The sequence below is a fragment of the Callionymus lyra genome, chromosome 8, assembly GCF_982586985.1.
Source record: "Callionymus lyra chromosome 8, fCalLyr1.hap1.1, whole genome shotgun sequence".
Lineage (NCBI taxonomy): Eukaryota > Metazoa > Chordata > Actinopteri > Syngnathiformes > Callionymidae > Callionymus > Callionymus lyra.
In genome coordinates this window covers 5,559,498-5,571,973 of record NC_141825.1, presented here as the reverse complement: position 1 = coordinate 5,571,973, position 12,476 = coordinate 5,559,498, and the positions used below count along the sequence as shown (strand labels likewise).

Here is a 12,476-nt window from a genome sequence, read left to right as displayed (position 1 = left end):
ATCCCATCAATAAACGAGAGGCCATTGAATCTCATTTTCTGCTTCATAGCATCTTGAGTATAATTCTGTGCTTGTCGTGTTGACCAGCTGGAGGACGACCACAACGAGACACAGAGACTTCTGGCTCAGGAGCGAAGTGCGAGGACGCTGCAGGAGGATCTGCTCAACACTCATCTACGCAAGCAGCAGGAGATGGAGGCGGAAAACAAAAGGAACGTCGGCAGAAGCAGCGAGGTACTGTCGGACAACTGTGAGTTGTTGAAGAGCATTTCATAAACGTTACATTTGTGCGTCTGCAGACCTTGTCTCAGCTCACCGAGGCCGGCGACCGAGAGCGAGAGCTGCAGCAGCAGATCTCCTGCCTCAACGAGCAGCTGAGCATCCTGAGAACCGACCTGGAGCGCTCCAAGGCCAACAGCGGCCTCAGAGAGAGTCACCTCTCGGAGGAGAACGAGGCCCTGAAGGAGCAGCTGGAGGACGCGCGGCGGGACCTCAAACTCAACGGCGACAGTTTCTTCACCTGCAACAACCAGCTGGTCGCCCTGAAGTCGGAGCTGAGCAACACTGCGACACGTCTGGAGAACGAGAGACAAGCCCGCGAGACGCTGGTGGCCGAGCTGGAGTCGTCACACACTCGTCTTCTCGGCGCCCTGCAGGAGGCGGAGAGATGCCAGGCCACACTCACACACTCGGAAAAAGCTTTGCTCAAGGAGAGGGAAGAACACCAGCGGCTGAGAGAGAAACTGACAGGTCAGCAGATTTACAACCCGTCATTGAATCTTCAGCGTCTTAATTGAAAATTCATTCCATTTTTCAACTCTTTATTATGCCATTATATCTGTTCTTTTTGAGTTTAGGTTAACACTCACACTGAATTCGATTCAAACTTTATTTAAAGTGTCAATATTTTAGAGTTTAAATTACACTTTATAAGAGAAGAGAATAGAGTTACAGTGGTGACTGGCTGCATGATTTGTTTTGTTGTTTTTGTCAAATATTGCATTTCAACCACTACTATACAAGTCATGTACACTGTGACCAAGAAAACATTTGATAGAATCAACATAGACAGGCCTTCATATTATGATGAAAGTATATGAATTGATACATACATTGATTTGAATGGAATATCTCTTTAATTCACCCGTGGAGAAATTCCTAGAGTGGGCTTTGCGCTTTGCCCCGTGACAAAAAAATATATAAAAGCTACAAAAGAGTCAAATGCTACGTTGATAATTTGGACTTTTATCTACATTTTAAAGTTTGAATGGTGTTTCTACGTGAACGTATGTCAGAGCAGGAGATGTTTGAAAACATTGCAGAATTGCGCCTTTTTTTTTTACCTCATCCCGTTCATTCCTTATGGATATTTATCGCAGATTTTCACCCCTTACGTCGAATAATAAGAAGAGGCCCGGGGAAGAACAAAAGTGGGCTGTGCTCTGAACAACATCCTACTAATTCTAAGAATCACACAAATAAGAGTGAAAAAAAATCTTAAACTTTTCAATACACGCAAAAAAGTAACGCTTTAAAAGTCGCTTCGTTGTTTCTGCCGCCACCTACTGTTGAGTCAATGTAAATGTTTTTCTTTTTCCTTTTTTCAAGATAGCAATGTAGATTTGAATCGTAAAAGAATTGTTCAGCCCTAGTGTTTAGGAGAAACCTCCTTTCGACACGCAGAAATCTCGAGCAGAACTAGACTCGGCATGAACAGTTGGGAGGATCAGGAAGAGAACAGGAGAGTAGTTCCTGAGAATAAAGACGTTATTGTAGTTTATTTGATGTTAGTTCTGTGTTTTTCTTTTTTATTTACCCTTAAATCATTGTTACAGGAATCGTTAAAATTCAAATGATGAAAACAACAGTAATATCAGGGACATCAGAATATAGAACGGTTAAATTTGACTTTTCAAATGTTGAATATTTTACAAATTAATGACTTAAATTTTTTACAGATTAGAAGATTTGAGATATTTGAATTAGAATAACAATGATTTGTAAATCACTATTAAACCAACACTGTTATATATAATTTAAAAGTCAATGAATAAATCTTTGATATTTTTAAAATTTTCAATAAAATAATTGAATTCAATTATAAAAAAGAAAAGCGAAATGAAATGCTAAAAATTCAATTAAAAAAATGTAAAAAGTCAATCATTTAATATCCTGGTGTCACTGATGTACCTCCATGGTTGATTTCCAGGTGAATCGTCCGGTCGTCGGGAGGAAGTGTCCAGTCTTTGCCAGAAGCTGGGAAAAGCGGAAGAGAACGCCAACAAGATGGAGAACGAGGCTCACCGCGTGACGATGCAGCTCTCGGAGAAGAACGTGTTGCTGGACATCCTTCAGCGCGACAAGGACCAGATCTCTGCACGAGCCAAAGAGCTGGAGTCGTCTCTCCAGTCGGAGAAGGAGCAGGTCGGTCGCGCCGCGGCGCGCCACGAGGCCACCATGGAGCGCCTGGCGCAGGCGCAGAGCGAGGCCATGCTGATGCGGCAGCAGCTGGAGGCGGCGCAGAACAGAGGCGTGGCCAAGGAGCGAGCCGTCACGGACGCCCAGGAGCGCTTCAGCGACATCCTGTCCAAGCTGCGGTCGGACAGCGAGGAGAAGGTCCAGCTGGTGGAGGAGAGGAACAAAGAGCTGGCCAGCAAAGCAGCAGATCTACGGGATCAAGTCTACAAGCTGGAGGATGAGAAGAGCGCGAGAGCGGTGAGAACCTCGCTATAGAAGTATCAGTGCCGTCAGAATATTGAATTCATTTAATACTGATGAAGCTAGGATTCTTTTTTTAACCTTTAGAATGTTATCATTTTTCTGTTGAAAAGTCTCATTTGTTTTGATTTAATCATTTCATTTTACAATTTCTATATCAAAAGGCTGAATTTATTTGGATTTTTTATTATCTAAATAAAAAGTAAATCATATTCTTTACACAGAATTTGATATTAGAATTCCAGTAAATCAATTGAATATTCTTAGCCTTTTAAATTCAATATAAAAATGTTGCTATGATGGTGTCACCAGACTATACCAATAGAGCGTCGAGCTGCATGATCAAACTTTCAGCCAATCATACGACAGGCAGATGATCATGTTATTGTCTAGTGGCACGATTATACCTACATTTTTACAATTAATTTAATACATTTATCCTTTTTTAATTATTGTTATCGTTACATCAAACTTTGTTTAAAAAAATATAATTTAATATTCATTTTTTTCAATTTTATTGATGTACTTGATTACTTTTAAAAATCAATGCTTAAAAAAAGGATTTTAATTCAAGATAAAAAAAAGTATTGAAAATATATATCTTTTAAAAAAACAATTTAAACGTATATTAAAAATCAACACTTTAATATACAACTTATTTTAGTGGTTCTATAAAAACAAATCCAAACTTTTAATAAAAATATAGTTGAATTTATTTTTTAAAACAATTAAATTCTTATAAAGCACAGCATTACAATTAAATAATTCACAGTTCAATATAGATATAGTTGAATTTGATTATTTAAAAAAATCAATGCTTAAAAAATATATATTAATTCAAGATAAAAAAAGTACTGAAAATAACCTATTTTTTAATGTGTATTACATATAAAAATCAACCCTTTAATATAAAATTTATTATTATAATTGTTATTATAATTTATTATAATGATTCTATAAAAAATATCCGACGTTTTAATAAATAAATAAATCCATTTATTTTAACAAATAATTCAATGCTTATACAATTCAATTCAATTCAATTTTATTTAAAGTGTCTTATCATAACAAAGTTATCTCAAGACACTATACAGTTGACACATACAGCGTTTCAATAAAATAATTAAACATATGAAATGTTAAATTAAATATAAATATCACAGATATAATTCTAATTCAAACTAAACTTCCACTCACAGACAGAACTCCGGCAATTGCAGCAAGAGCTGACCGACACTCTGAAGAAGCTCTCAATGAGCGAAGCCTCTCTGGAGGTCAACTCGCGCTACCGGAACGACCTGGAGGAGGAAAAGTCTCGGCTGCTCAAAGACATGGAGCGACTCAAAGCAAAGGTCAGAGCTGACAAGTCCAGCTTTGATTTGGGTTTAAGGGTTCATGACTTTTCCGGCTCTGACTTGCAGCTTGAGGAGAGTGAGACTCAGCACGTCCAGGGCGAGAGGCGGATCAACAGCCTGAAGAGTCGCCTGGACGACAAGGAGAAAGAACTCGGCAATGCTGCGCACAAACAGCAGGAGGCGCTGTCTGCCTCTGCAGCGTCTGCAGCCACCATCAAGCAGCTGGAGGACGCTGTGCAGAGGTATCAGAATATCTGCCTCAATTGTTGTTTATTTCCAGTCTCTTCGATCTCAACAAGAGTTTGTGCGATCATGTGTCGTAGGTTGGAGATCGAGAACGTGAAGCTGGAGGCGGCGTCCAAACAACAGTCCAACAAGATCGAAGCTCTGCAGAGAGAAGCTCAAGAAGCCGCCGCGGTGAGTCGTCTCAGCAGCTGCACTACACATCTCTCCCACATGGTGGCGCTACTTGTTTTTCCTAAATCACAAAATGTGAGTCTAACCCGTGACTCTTTTTTCAATCATCCGCACTATTCCAGCGATACAGCGGCGCTCAAGGAGGGTCAAGGGTCAGTGTCGTAGCTGGTTCCTGTGTGTGGATTCACCCCTCGTGTGCTTTTCTTCTTTTTCTCTTCTTTCAAAGTGATCTTTTCATTCTTTGATGTTCAGGGCTTTTCTTCTGGTGTGGAGTTAATTTCTAACATCTGGACGTCTATGGTTTCTTGTGCACTCAAGTAAAACTAAAACTTAATCTAGTTAATGAGCATCAGTTGAAGAAAATCATCAAAGTAAAATAGTAAAATTCTCTTTAACTCTTTCCTTTTTCTTTTTTGCCTTTTTCTTTGCACAGCCGCGTGTGCACGTCGCTGCTGCCTTTATCAATCAATTTAAACAATATTATAACAGACACGATTCACTGTTTTCCCTGTAGGTGAAAGGTCATTTGGAAGAGTTGGTCACTAACCTGCAGAGCAGCAAGATGACCTTGGAAGAGCAGCTCAATCGAGAGGTTTGTCAACGTTTTTTTATTTTATTTTATTTTTATTCATTTATATATATCGAGTTGATTAGGAAATGTGTCATTATTGGCTGATGGTGTTTTTCAAACTAGAATAAATAAAATAAATATATTGTATAATATATTTAATATTTATTTACATATCGTTTGATATAATAATTCCAATACTACAAAAAGTATGTTTTCTATATTTCTATAAATTATAATATTGTTTTACTTCATAGAAATTTAAATTCAACCATTGTTGGTATAATTAAAAAATATTTTCAAAATGATGTATATATTTGTTTAACAGTACCAAACTAGTTTATAATGCTTCCAGCCATTGGTGGTCGAACTATTAAACCAATATTTTTATAGTGAATTGAAAAGGTTAAGCTCTATTTTTTTTTTTTTAAATGCATTTGTTTTTTAATATTCAATTTTTCTTTAATTCAATTATTCAATGATAAAAAAATTTACACGTTGCTGTCTGTCTGAAAATGGTCTTTAAATATGTTTCTAAAGACAAGAAAAACATTTGTATTTAATAATAACAATAAACCTCCTGGACTGAGTGACGCAAAATCCATTTCCATCTCGGCAAACTCTTCGTCTTCACCCCCTCTCAGTGAACTCATCACCTCAGCTGAGTGTGTCAGTGTATTGTTGCTGTCCATCATGTCAAACTCAATCACTCAATGGGCCAAAATCTTTGTGACAAACTATAACAGGAAGAATAAGTTAATCAATCTCAATGATTTCTTTGTCCTTCCTAATCAAACACTTTCTTGAAACGCATCTTTTTTTTTGTTCAAACTGCATAATGGTTCGATTTTATTTTTTTATTTTTTTTAAAAAAAGAGGTGAGAAATAAGAGAATGATGCAGTAAACTTCAGATTAATTTGTCCATTTTTTTGAATGGATGGAAATGTTTGTTATTTATTTTTTCTGGAAGAAAATGGCTCTGAAATTTTACAAAGGCCGCAAAAAAAATGTACTCAAGATTTGTACTGAATGTAATGTTATTTTCCTTTTGTCTCGTGAAATTGGTCTAAAAAAAAGTATCAGTACCGGTATCAAATATTTTTTTAAACAATAGCCCAACAACCCTCTCTGTCACTCAATAAAGAGTCAATTGACTTTGTTCTTGAATGTTGTTTCATGATTGCAAAATAAACAATCCAACAAAATCCTAAACTTAGAAAAATAAATACCGATATAATGAATCATTCTTGTGGTCGTCCAGGTCCAGAGGCAGGGCACGCTGTCTCACACGGCTCAGGACTCTCAGGCCATGTGGGAGGAAGAGATGAAGAGCTCTTCAAAACTAGGTCTGCGATTGGCCGAGCTGGAGAAGGACAAAGGAGACCTGGGCTCACAGGTGAGGATCGTGCACCTGGACAGATATGTTTCTTTATTTTACCTCCTGCTGCATTTATCTGTCGTCAAAGATGTTTCCACAGAAGATGAACCAAACTTTTATACTGTATTAAAATCAGTTGTTTTTTTTCTCACAGGTGGACATTGAAAAGAAAAAGGTAAAGAAACTTTCAGAGCAAAAGAAAATGTCTGAAGTTCGTCTGGATCAAGAGCTGCAGAGAAACACTGACCTTCAGAAAGAAATTTTCAGGTGATGCAAACGTTTGTTTTCCTTCTTTGGATTTAGTTTTTCAGCTGCTGCTTAGTTATTGATTGATGGAAGCAAATCAGTGACACTAGAATATTGAATGTTAAATTTAACATTTTAAATGATAGGTTAATATGTAATAAACAGGTTTATATATATATATTATTTTATTTTCAATTTTATTTTATTTTTTTCACACATAATTTGATAAAGATCATTCCAATAATTCAAACAATATTAATTCAATATTCTTTCATTTGCAGTCTTTTAAATTCATTTAAAAAGGGTGGTATAAAGGTTTAACCAGATAAAACCAAAAGTGTACTGAGCTGCTTGATCGAAATTTCAGCCAATCATATTACATTTTATATTGAATTTTGAATTGCTACGACTTAAAAAATAATAGTTATTAGAATTAAAATGCATTTATTTTGAAAATATTCTAATTTTTTTGATTTCAATTATTCAATAAAAACAATTAGAAATTATTGAATTCGACTTCGATAATAATAAAAAAAACTAAGCATTTTAATAAAGTTTTAACATTTAAATGTTCATTATTGTGACGACGTTGATATACTTTCTGTACTTTTTCTCGTCTTCCTTCAACTGTCTGGTTGAACCTGCAGGATGAAGACGCTGTTGAAAACTGCGAAGAGGAAACTGAGGGATCAGGAAGTTTCCCCGATGAGCACGTTCGGGACGGACCGCTTCAGTCAAGCAGACGTTTCTATGGGAAGAATGAAGGTCTGTGATGAAGGCTCGTGTCTAAGGTTGTTGAGAGAAACCATGACTCTGGTCTCTTCGTCCTCCGTGACTTCTCCCACCAGGTGGACGAACTCCAGGTGCAGCTGGACCGGGAAACGTCTCAGCGCCGGGAGCTGGAGCGAGAGACCCGGGAGCTCAAGGACCAGCTGGCGTCCGGGAGGATGTCGGGAGCGAGCGGCGAGCAGCTGGAGAGGAGCAAGCGGAAGCTGGAGGACGAGGTTCTGGAGCTGCGGCGCCGACTGGACCTCGGCAAAACGGAGCAGAACCAGATGGATCAGTACAGACGGGAGATCGAGGAGAAGGCTCGACACGAGCTACAGCAGAAGATCGATCAGGTCAACCGCTTCCTCCAGGTGAAGATTGTGTCCAAGTCCAAGTCTATTGTTTGTTTCAAACTCCTGTCCTCGATACTAAGAGTGGTGTGTTCGACCAACTCATCTACTAGGGCTTTTTCACTGTTTTGTCAAAATCTTTTTTACTTCATTAAAAAAAAACACTTCTAAATTGGTTTAACTTCCATAAAAAATCAAAAACGTTTTTCATCAATTTTTAAATGCCTTTTTTATGAGGGGGTTACGTTTATTATTTCTCTGATTTAATTGATTACATTTTCTTAATTATTACATCCCAAAAAAGTTGATCCAATAAAAATAAAAGACCCATAATGTGACACACACACCTAAAAGGATCACTTCAACTGTTAACTTAAACTGTTTAAGGTAAAAAAGTTTTCAAATGCATTTTTGTCTTAACTATAATTTTTGCATGTTAACGCTTTTTTTTTCTTTGATTAAAATGTTTTATAAATAAATAATAAAGTCACGAAGAAATCCTTCCATGTGTATGGATGGGTAAATGAACTTTATTGATCCCTCTGGAGGTCTCCTTCGTGAAATTGTTTTTCCAGCTCACAGCAACTCCGACAATAGATTCATAAAAACAAAAGAACAAAGTGCAATAAAAAGAACAAAAAGACAAAGTTTCTATTTTCCAACTTCATAGGTGAAAGTGCCTGTGAATGAAACTAAATTCTAGTGAAAACAAGAATCTGAATTTGAGGAGACAAAAATATCTTCCAGACATGAGTGTTATTTTTCTTTTTTAGTTTTGACTTGGGATCTTGATTCTACTCACGTCCTCGTGTCTCTCAGTCCCAGGCGGAGTCTCAGGAAGCGCTGGATCAGATGAGGTCCACCAACGAGGCCAACCTGCGCTCCAAGTACGAGCAGAGGATCCTGGAGATGGAGGGCGAGCTGGGCCGGGCCCGGACGAACCAGCACGACAGTCTGAGCCAGAGAGATTTCACGCGCACGGAGCTGGAGAGATTCCAGCAGCTGTACAGGGAGGAGCAGCGGCTGCGCAAGTCTCTGGACGCCAAACTAGAAAGGTGACCCGAGAGGGTGTGGAGTTGCTATAGCAACTGTTGCACGACTCAAGGAGATCAAGATGTTGTTGTTTTTTGTGTAGATGAAGTAGATTAATGTTCCTGTTGATACAAAGACCTACAAAACGTCTGTGTTTAAAATAAGAAACATGGGTTATCATGTCAAAAATTATACAGTAGCTATGGAAGTAGATAATTGACGACAGAATGTTTAATGGTTGAATTTAACATTTAAAATGTTGAAACTGTGATTTCTTTATTGGATGGTTGTTGGGTTTTTTGGGGCAATTTTTTTTATTTAAATTATTTATTTTGAATTGAATTCAATAACTTGTATATTTAATGGTTGATTTTATTTTTTAAATATATATTTTTTTTATATAACTTGATATTCTAATTTGAATCTAAATTCAATATTTTTATTTGTGGCATGATTGGCTGATCATGTGACGTGCAGAAGATCAGGGATATGATTGGCTGAAAGTGTTAAACCACCATTTTTATATTGAATTTAAACGACTATGAATTTTAAAAAATATATTTAAAAAATAAATGTGATAATAGGTATTATAAATATCAAACTGTAATTTTAATTATTTACATGTTGTTGTAAATCTATTATTAAAAAAAAAAAAAATAGAAAATAGAAACTATTGAATTCAATATTCAAATATTTATTCTTAAAAAAAAACGCCAGCCTTTCTATGAAATGTTAAATGAAGTCGTTCAATCTTTGATGACTCTGATTCCAAGAATGGAGGAACTGATTTTGACTTCAATTCATTTTAAAAGTTCACTTAATTTAAAGGCAGTGGATTCAATGTTGAATGTTCTGTTTCGACCTCGACCCCTGATTGAAACGCTCGTCTGGTGTCGGTTTCGTCTTCAGGGCCAACGCACGTCTGGATAAAGCCAATTCCAAGTTACTCCACGAGCGGAGCAGGTCTCTTCGACTCGGGGGAGCGTCGCTGGACGTGGGCTCCGTGGGTACGGTGGGAAATTATGGGATGTCCCTCGGGCACCTCCACAGAAGCCTCGGACTTGGACTCACGCACCTGACGCCGACGACCGACGGCCAGAAGAACACGGTCGACTACTACCTGGCCAAGGTCGGTCCACCTGATGCTCGGTTGAAGAGTCGGATCATGACGTTTGGTTTCTCTCCAGATGCAGAGCGAGTTGGACAAAAGCATGACCAGAGAGTTGAGTGACGGTGAGCAGCTCGAACCATCTCCATCTTAAACCAACGGCTGAAGATTTAACGTTCTTCTTCTCCTCAGCCAGAGCAGAGCTGGACTCGGCGTCGGCGCGCAGGACGGAGCTGGACCCCGTCAGCCGGGCCAACCAGGAGTACCTGGAGGTCATGAAGAAGAACTATATGATCTGACGTGGCTCTGACTGACGGTGCCAAGTTCAAACCCTCTGCTGAATTAATGTTTTTTTTCTTGTGATGTCACTACGTCTGTTTCACTACATTTGGCCTGGAACGAGGTTTCAGGCGACGACGGAGGGAACGAGCTGCTCGTTTTAGGAGGAGTCTTGACCCGCCTGCTCACCATTGGCAGGAACGGTTTTGTCACACGTTAATGCTAAGTTAACTCCTTTGATTCCATGTTACCATGTGCACAAACAGTAACACAACTTTTTTTAATTGATTTTTGTCAGTTTTATCCGAGCATTTGGTAACTTCTTTCTCCGATGTTCGTCCACGTTCGTTTTTGTCTGGTATTTTGTCGACATTTTCCGACGCAGGAATACAATAATACCACCTTGAACCTTATGTTTTTAAAGAGACTTGATAATAATTCACGAGGGTCCGAAACGGTTCAAATTATTGCTGCTGCTGTTCAAGGTGATGTAAAAATGTTCGTTCGCAGTACGACTTCCTGTCACCGTGGAGACAGTTATAAGAGCCTTGTTGAGGTCAAGAAGATTCTTAAGATGTGTTTTTACAGATTGAAAAGGAGGTTGTTTCCATAGGGAAGTGGCTTCACTGTCTTGATAAATGTGGTGGAATATAGTTGTTGTTTAAATATGTTTTTCAGTACAATTTTAAAGAAATGGTAGTTTCATTCTCAACACAATTTACAACATTTGAATAAGTGAAGTTTTAGCTCGGCAGATAAACGGTCGATTGATGGCAGAAACTAGAGAAGTTTCCCTCAGAAGAAAAAATTAAAGTAGAGCATAAATAGTTGCGACAAATGGAAACGGTTACTGTAATTTTAAGTCGACTCTTGTGTTTAGTTCTGGTGCTTTAACATGCAGCCATTTTTTTTTCTTCACCACAACGGTTTTAACTTTTGCCGAATACCACTCGTCTTGCTTCCGAAATATACATGTACTGACTATTTCCTCCACACGGGAAGTACCACCTTAATAAATTGCACATTGCACTTGTGGTCTCAGGTTAAAAAGGGCATTTGAGACGATGTTCTGCTTATTCGCTTTGGCTCAAAATGTAACTGATAAATAATATTTCTTGTAGTTTTCTATGGCGTTACGGGCCAATGGCTTCAGGTCCAAGCTCGACACGTGTCATCAGACGGTGCTGACGACTTCTATTTTTGACGAAGATACTTGAACTAAAAGCGCTGGAGAGAGTTTTTTTTTCTCCCACATGAATGAAAAGTGTAATGAACGACTGATGCCTGTATCAGACCAGCGAGAATAAACGTGTATAAAAACTTGTCAGAATGAAATTGTATCGTCTGGTTTGATGTTTTTATCTTCTAGCTCAGCTCTAAACAGGTCCACGACAGCTCTGGGTAAGTCATTGTAATATTTCTGTGGTACAAACGAACAACTTAGATGAAGTATTTGTATGTAGCAGGTGGTGAAGGAAGTTTTGCTTGCACTAGAAGAGTGGATTCTCATGTTTATGTGGAGGAAAAGAAGATAAAAAGGTAGAAGACAGAAGTTGATGATCAGAAGGAAAAGAAGATTCTGAAGGCAAGTTAACACATACAGAACCATCTTCTTGTGCATCTTACATGAATCTTTAAACCATTTTGACCTTTTTCAATGATGCTGAGTATAAAGTGTCAATCTAGACATAGTGAATGAAACTAGATGAGTCAGTGTTACTGTGAGATTTTATAGACTTGATTCTTGCTGGTCATGACATTTTATTTTTTTCTGTTATCTCTCCAGCTCATAGTATTATATATCTATATACTTGTGTATTATAAATAATCTGTTTATACGATACATATCAAGAAACGGGAACAACTATAGGACATATCGTGATACTGAAGTAACAAGGATATATTTGTAGTATTGTCGAGTACTTGACTCTGGTGTTGCAGAATTTACAGACCACATGACTCTTGACGAAGTCGTAACTGCTTTTATTTGTTTTCAAACCAAAATATGTCACTGTATCCTCTCGTTCTCAGTCGTTGCCAGGATCTCGTGTGATTTCACTGTCCCTTGATCTGCACATGACTTAATGACTGCTGCCATCTAGAGGCCGGCCCTTTAATTGCAACACAAAAATGAACAAACATATTAGCATGTAAATTGTAATATTTAAGCGTATCGATATTTTCTTACGCCTTGATGCATCATCATGCATGTATTATGTATTAGAACTTAAGAGAATCAAATTCATATGTTTGCAA

General features: G+C 37.9%; 1 protein-coding gene across 1 annotated transcript in view; it reads left to right on the top strand.

Annotated features, from left to right (window-relative positions):
• Nucleotides 1–11,555, top strand: part of LOC148073464 (alanine and arginine rich domain containing protein) — a 31,543-nt gene extending 19,988 nt beyond the window's left edge. Inside the window, exons 30-45 of the mRNA XM_087797724.1 lie at nt 88–234; nt 300–750; nt 2,210–2,715; nt 3,918–4,070; nt 4,140–4,315; nt 4,397–4,490; nt 4,613–4,642; nt 5,005–5,082; nt 6,321–6,455; nt 6,592–6,704; nt 7,331–7,448; nt 7,532–7,822; nt 8,621–8,856; nt 9,743–9,962; nt 10,021–10,066; nt 10,134–11,555. Coding sequence (XP_087653850.1) covers nt 88–234; nt 300–750; nt 2,210–2,715; nt 3,918–4,070; nt 4,140–4,315; nt 4,397–4,490; nt 4,613–4,642; nt 5,005–5,082; nt 6,321–6,455; nt 6,592–6,704; nt 7,331–7,448; nt 7,532–7,822; nt 8,621–8,856; nt 9,743–9,962; nt 10,021–10,066; nt 10,134–10,240 — 2,901 coding nt within the window. The 3' untranslated portion in view covers nt 10,241–11,555. The remainder of the gene's footprint in view (nt 1–87; nt 235–299; nt 751–2,209; nt 2,716–3,917; nt 4,071–4,139; nt 4,316–4,396; nt 4,491–4,612; nt 4,643–5,004; nt 5,083–6,320; nt 6,456–6,591; nt 6,705–7,330; nt 7,449–7,531; nt 7,823–8,620; nt 8,857–9,742; nt 9,963–10,020; nt 10,067–10,133) is intronic.
• Nucleotides 11,556–12,476: the final 921 nt, after the last annotated feature.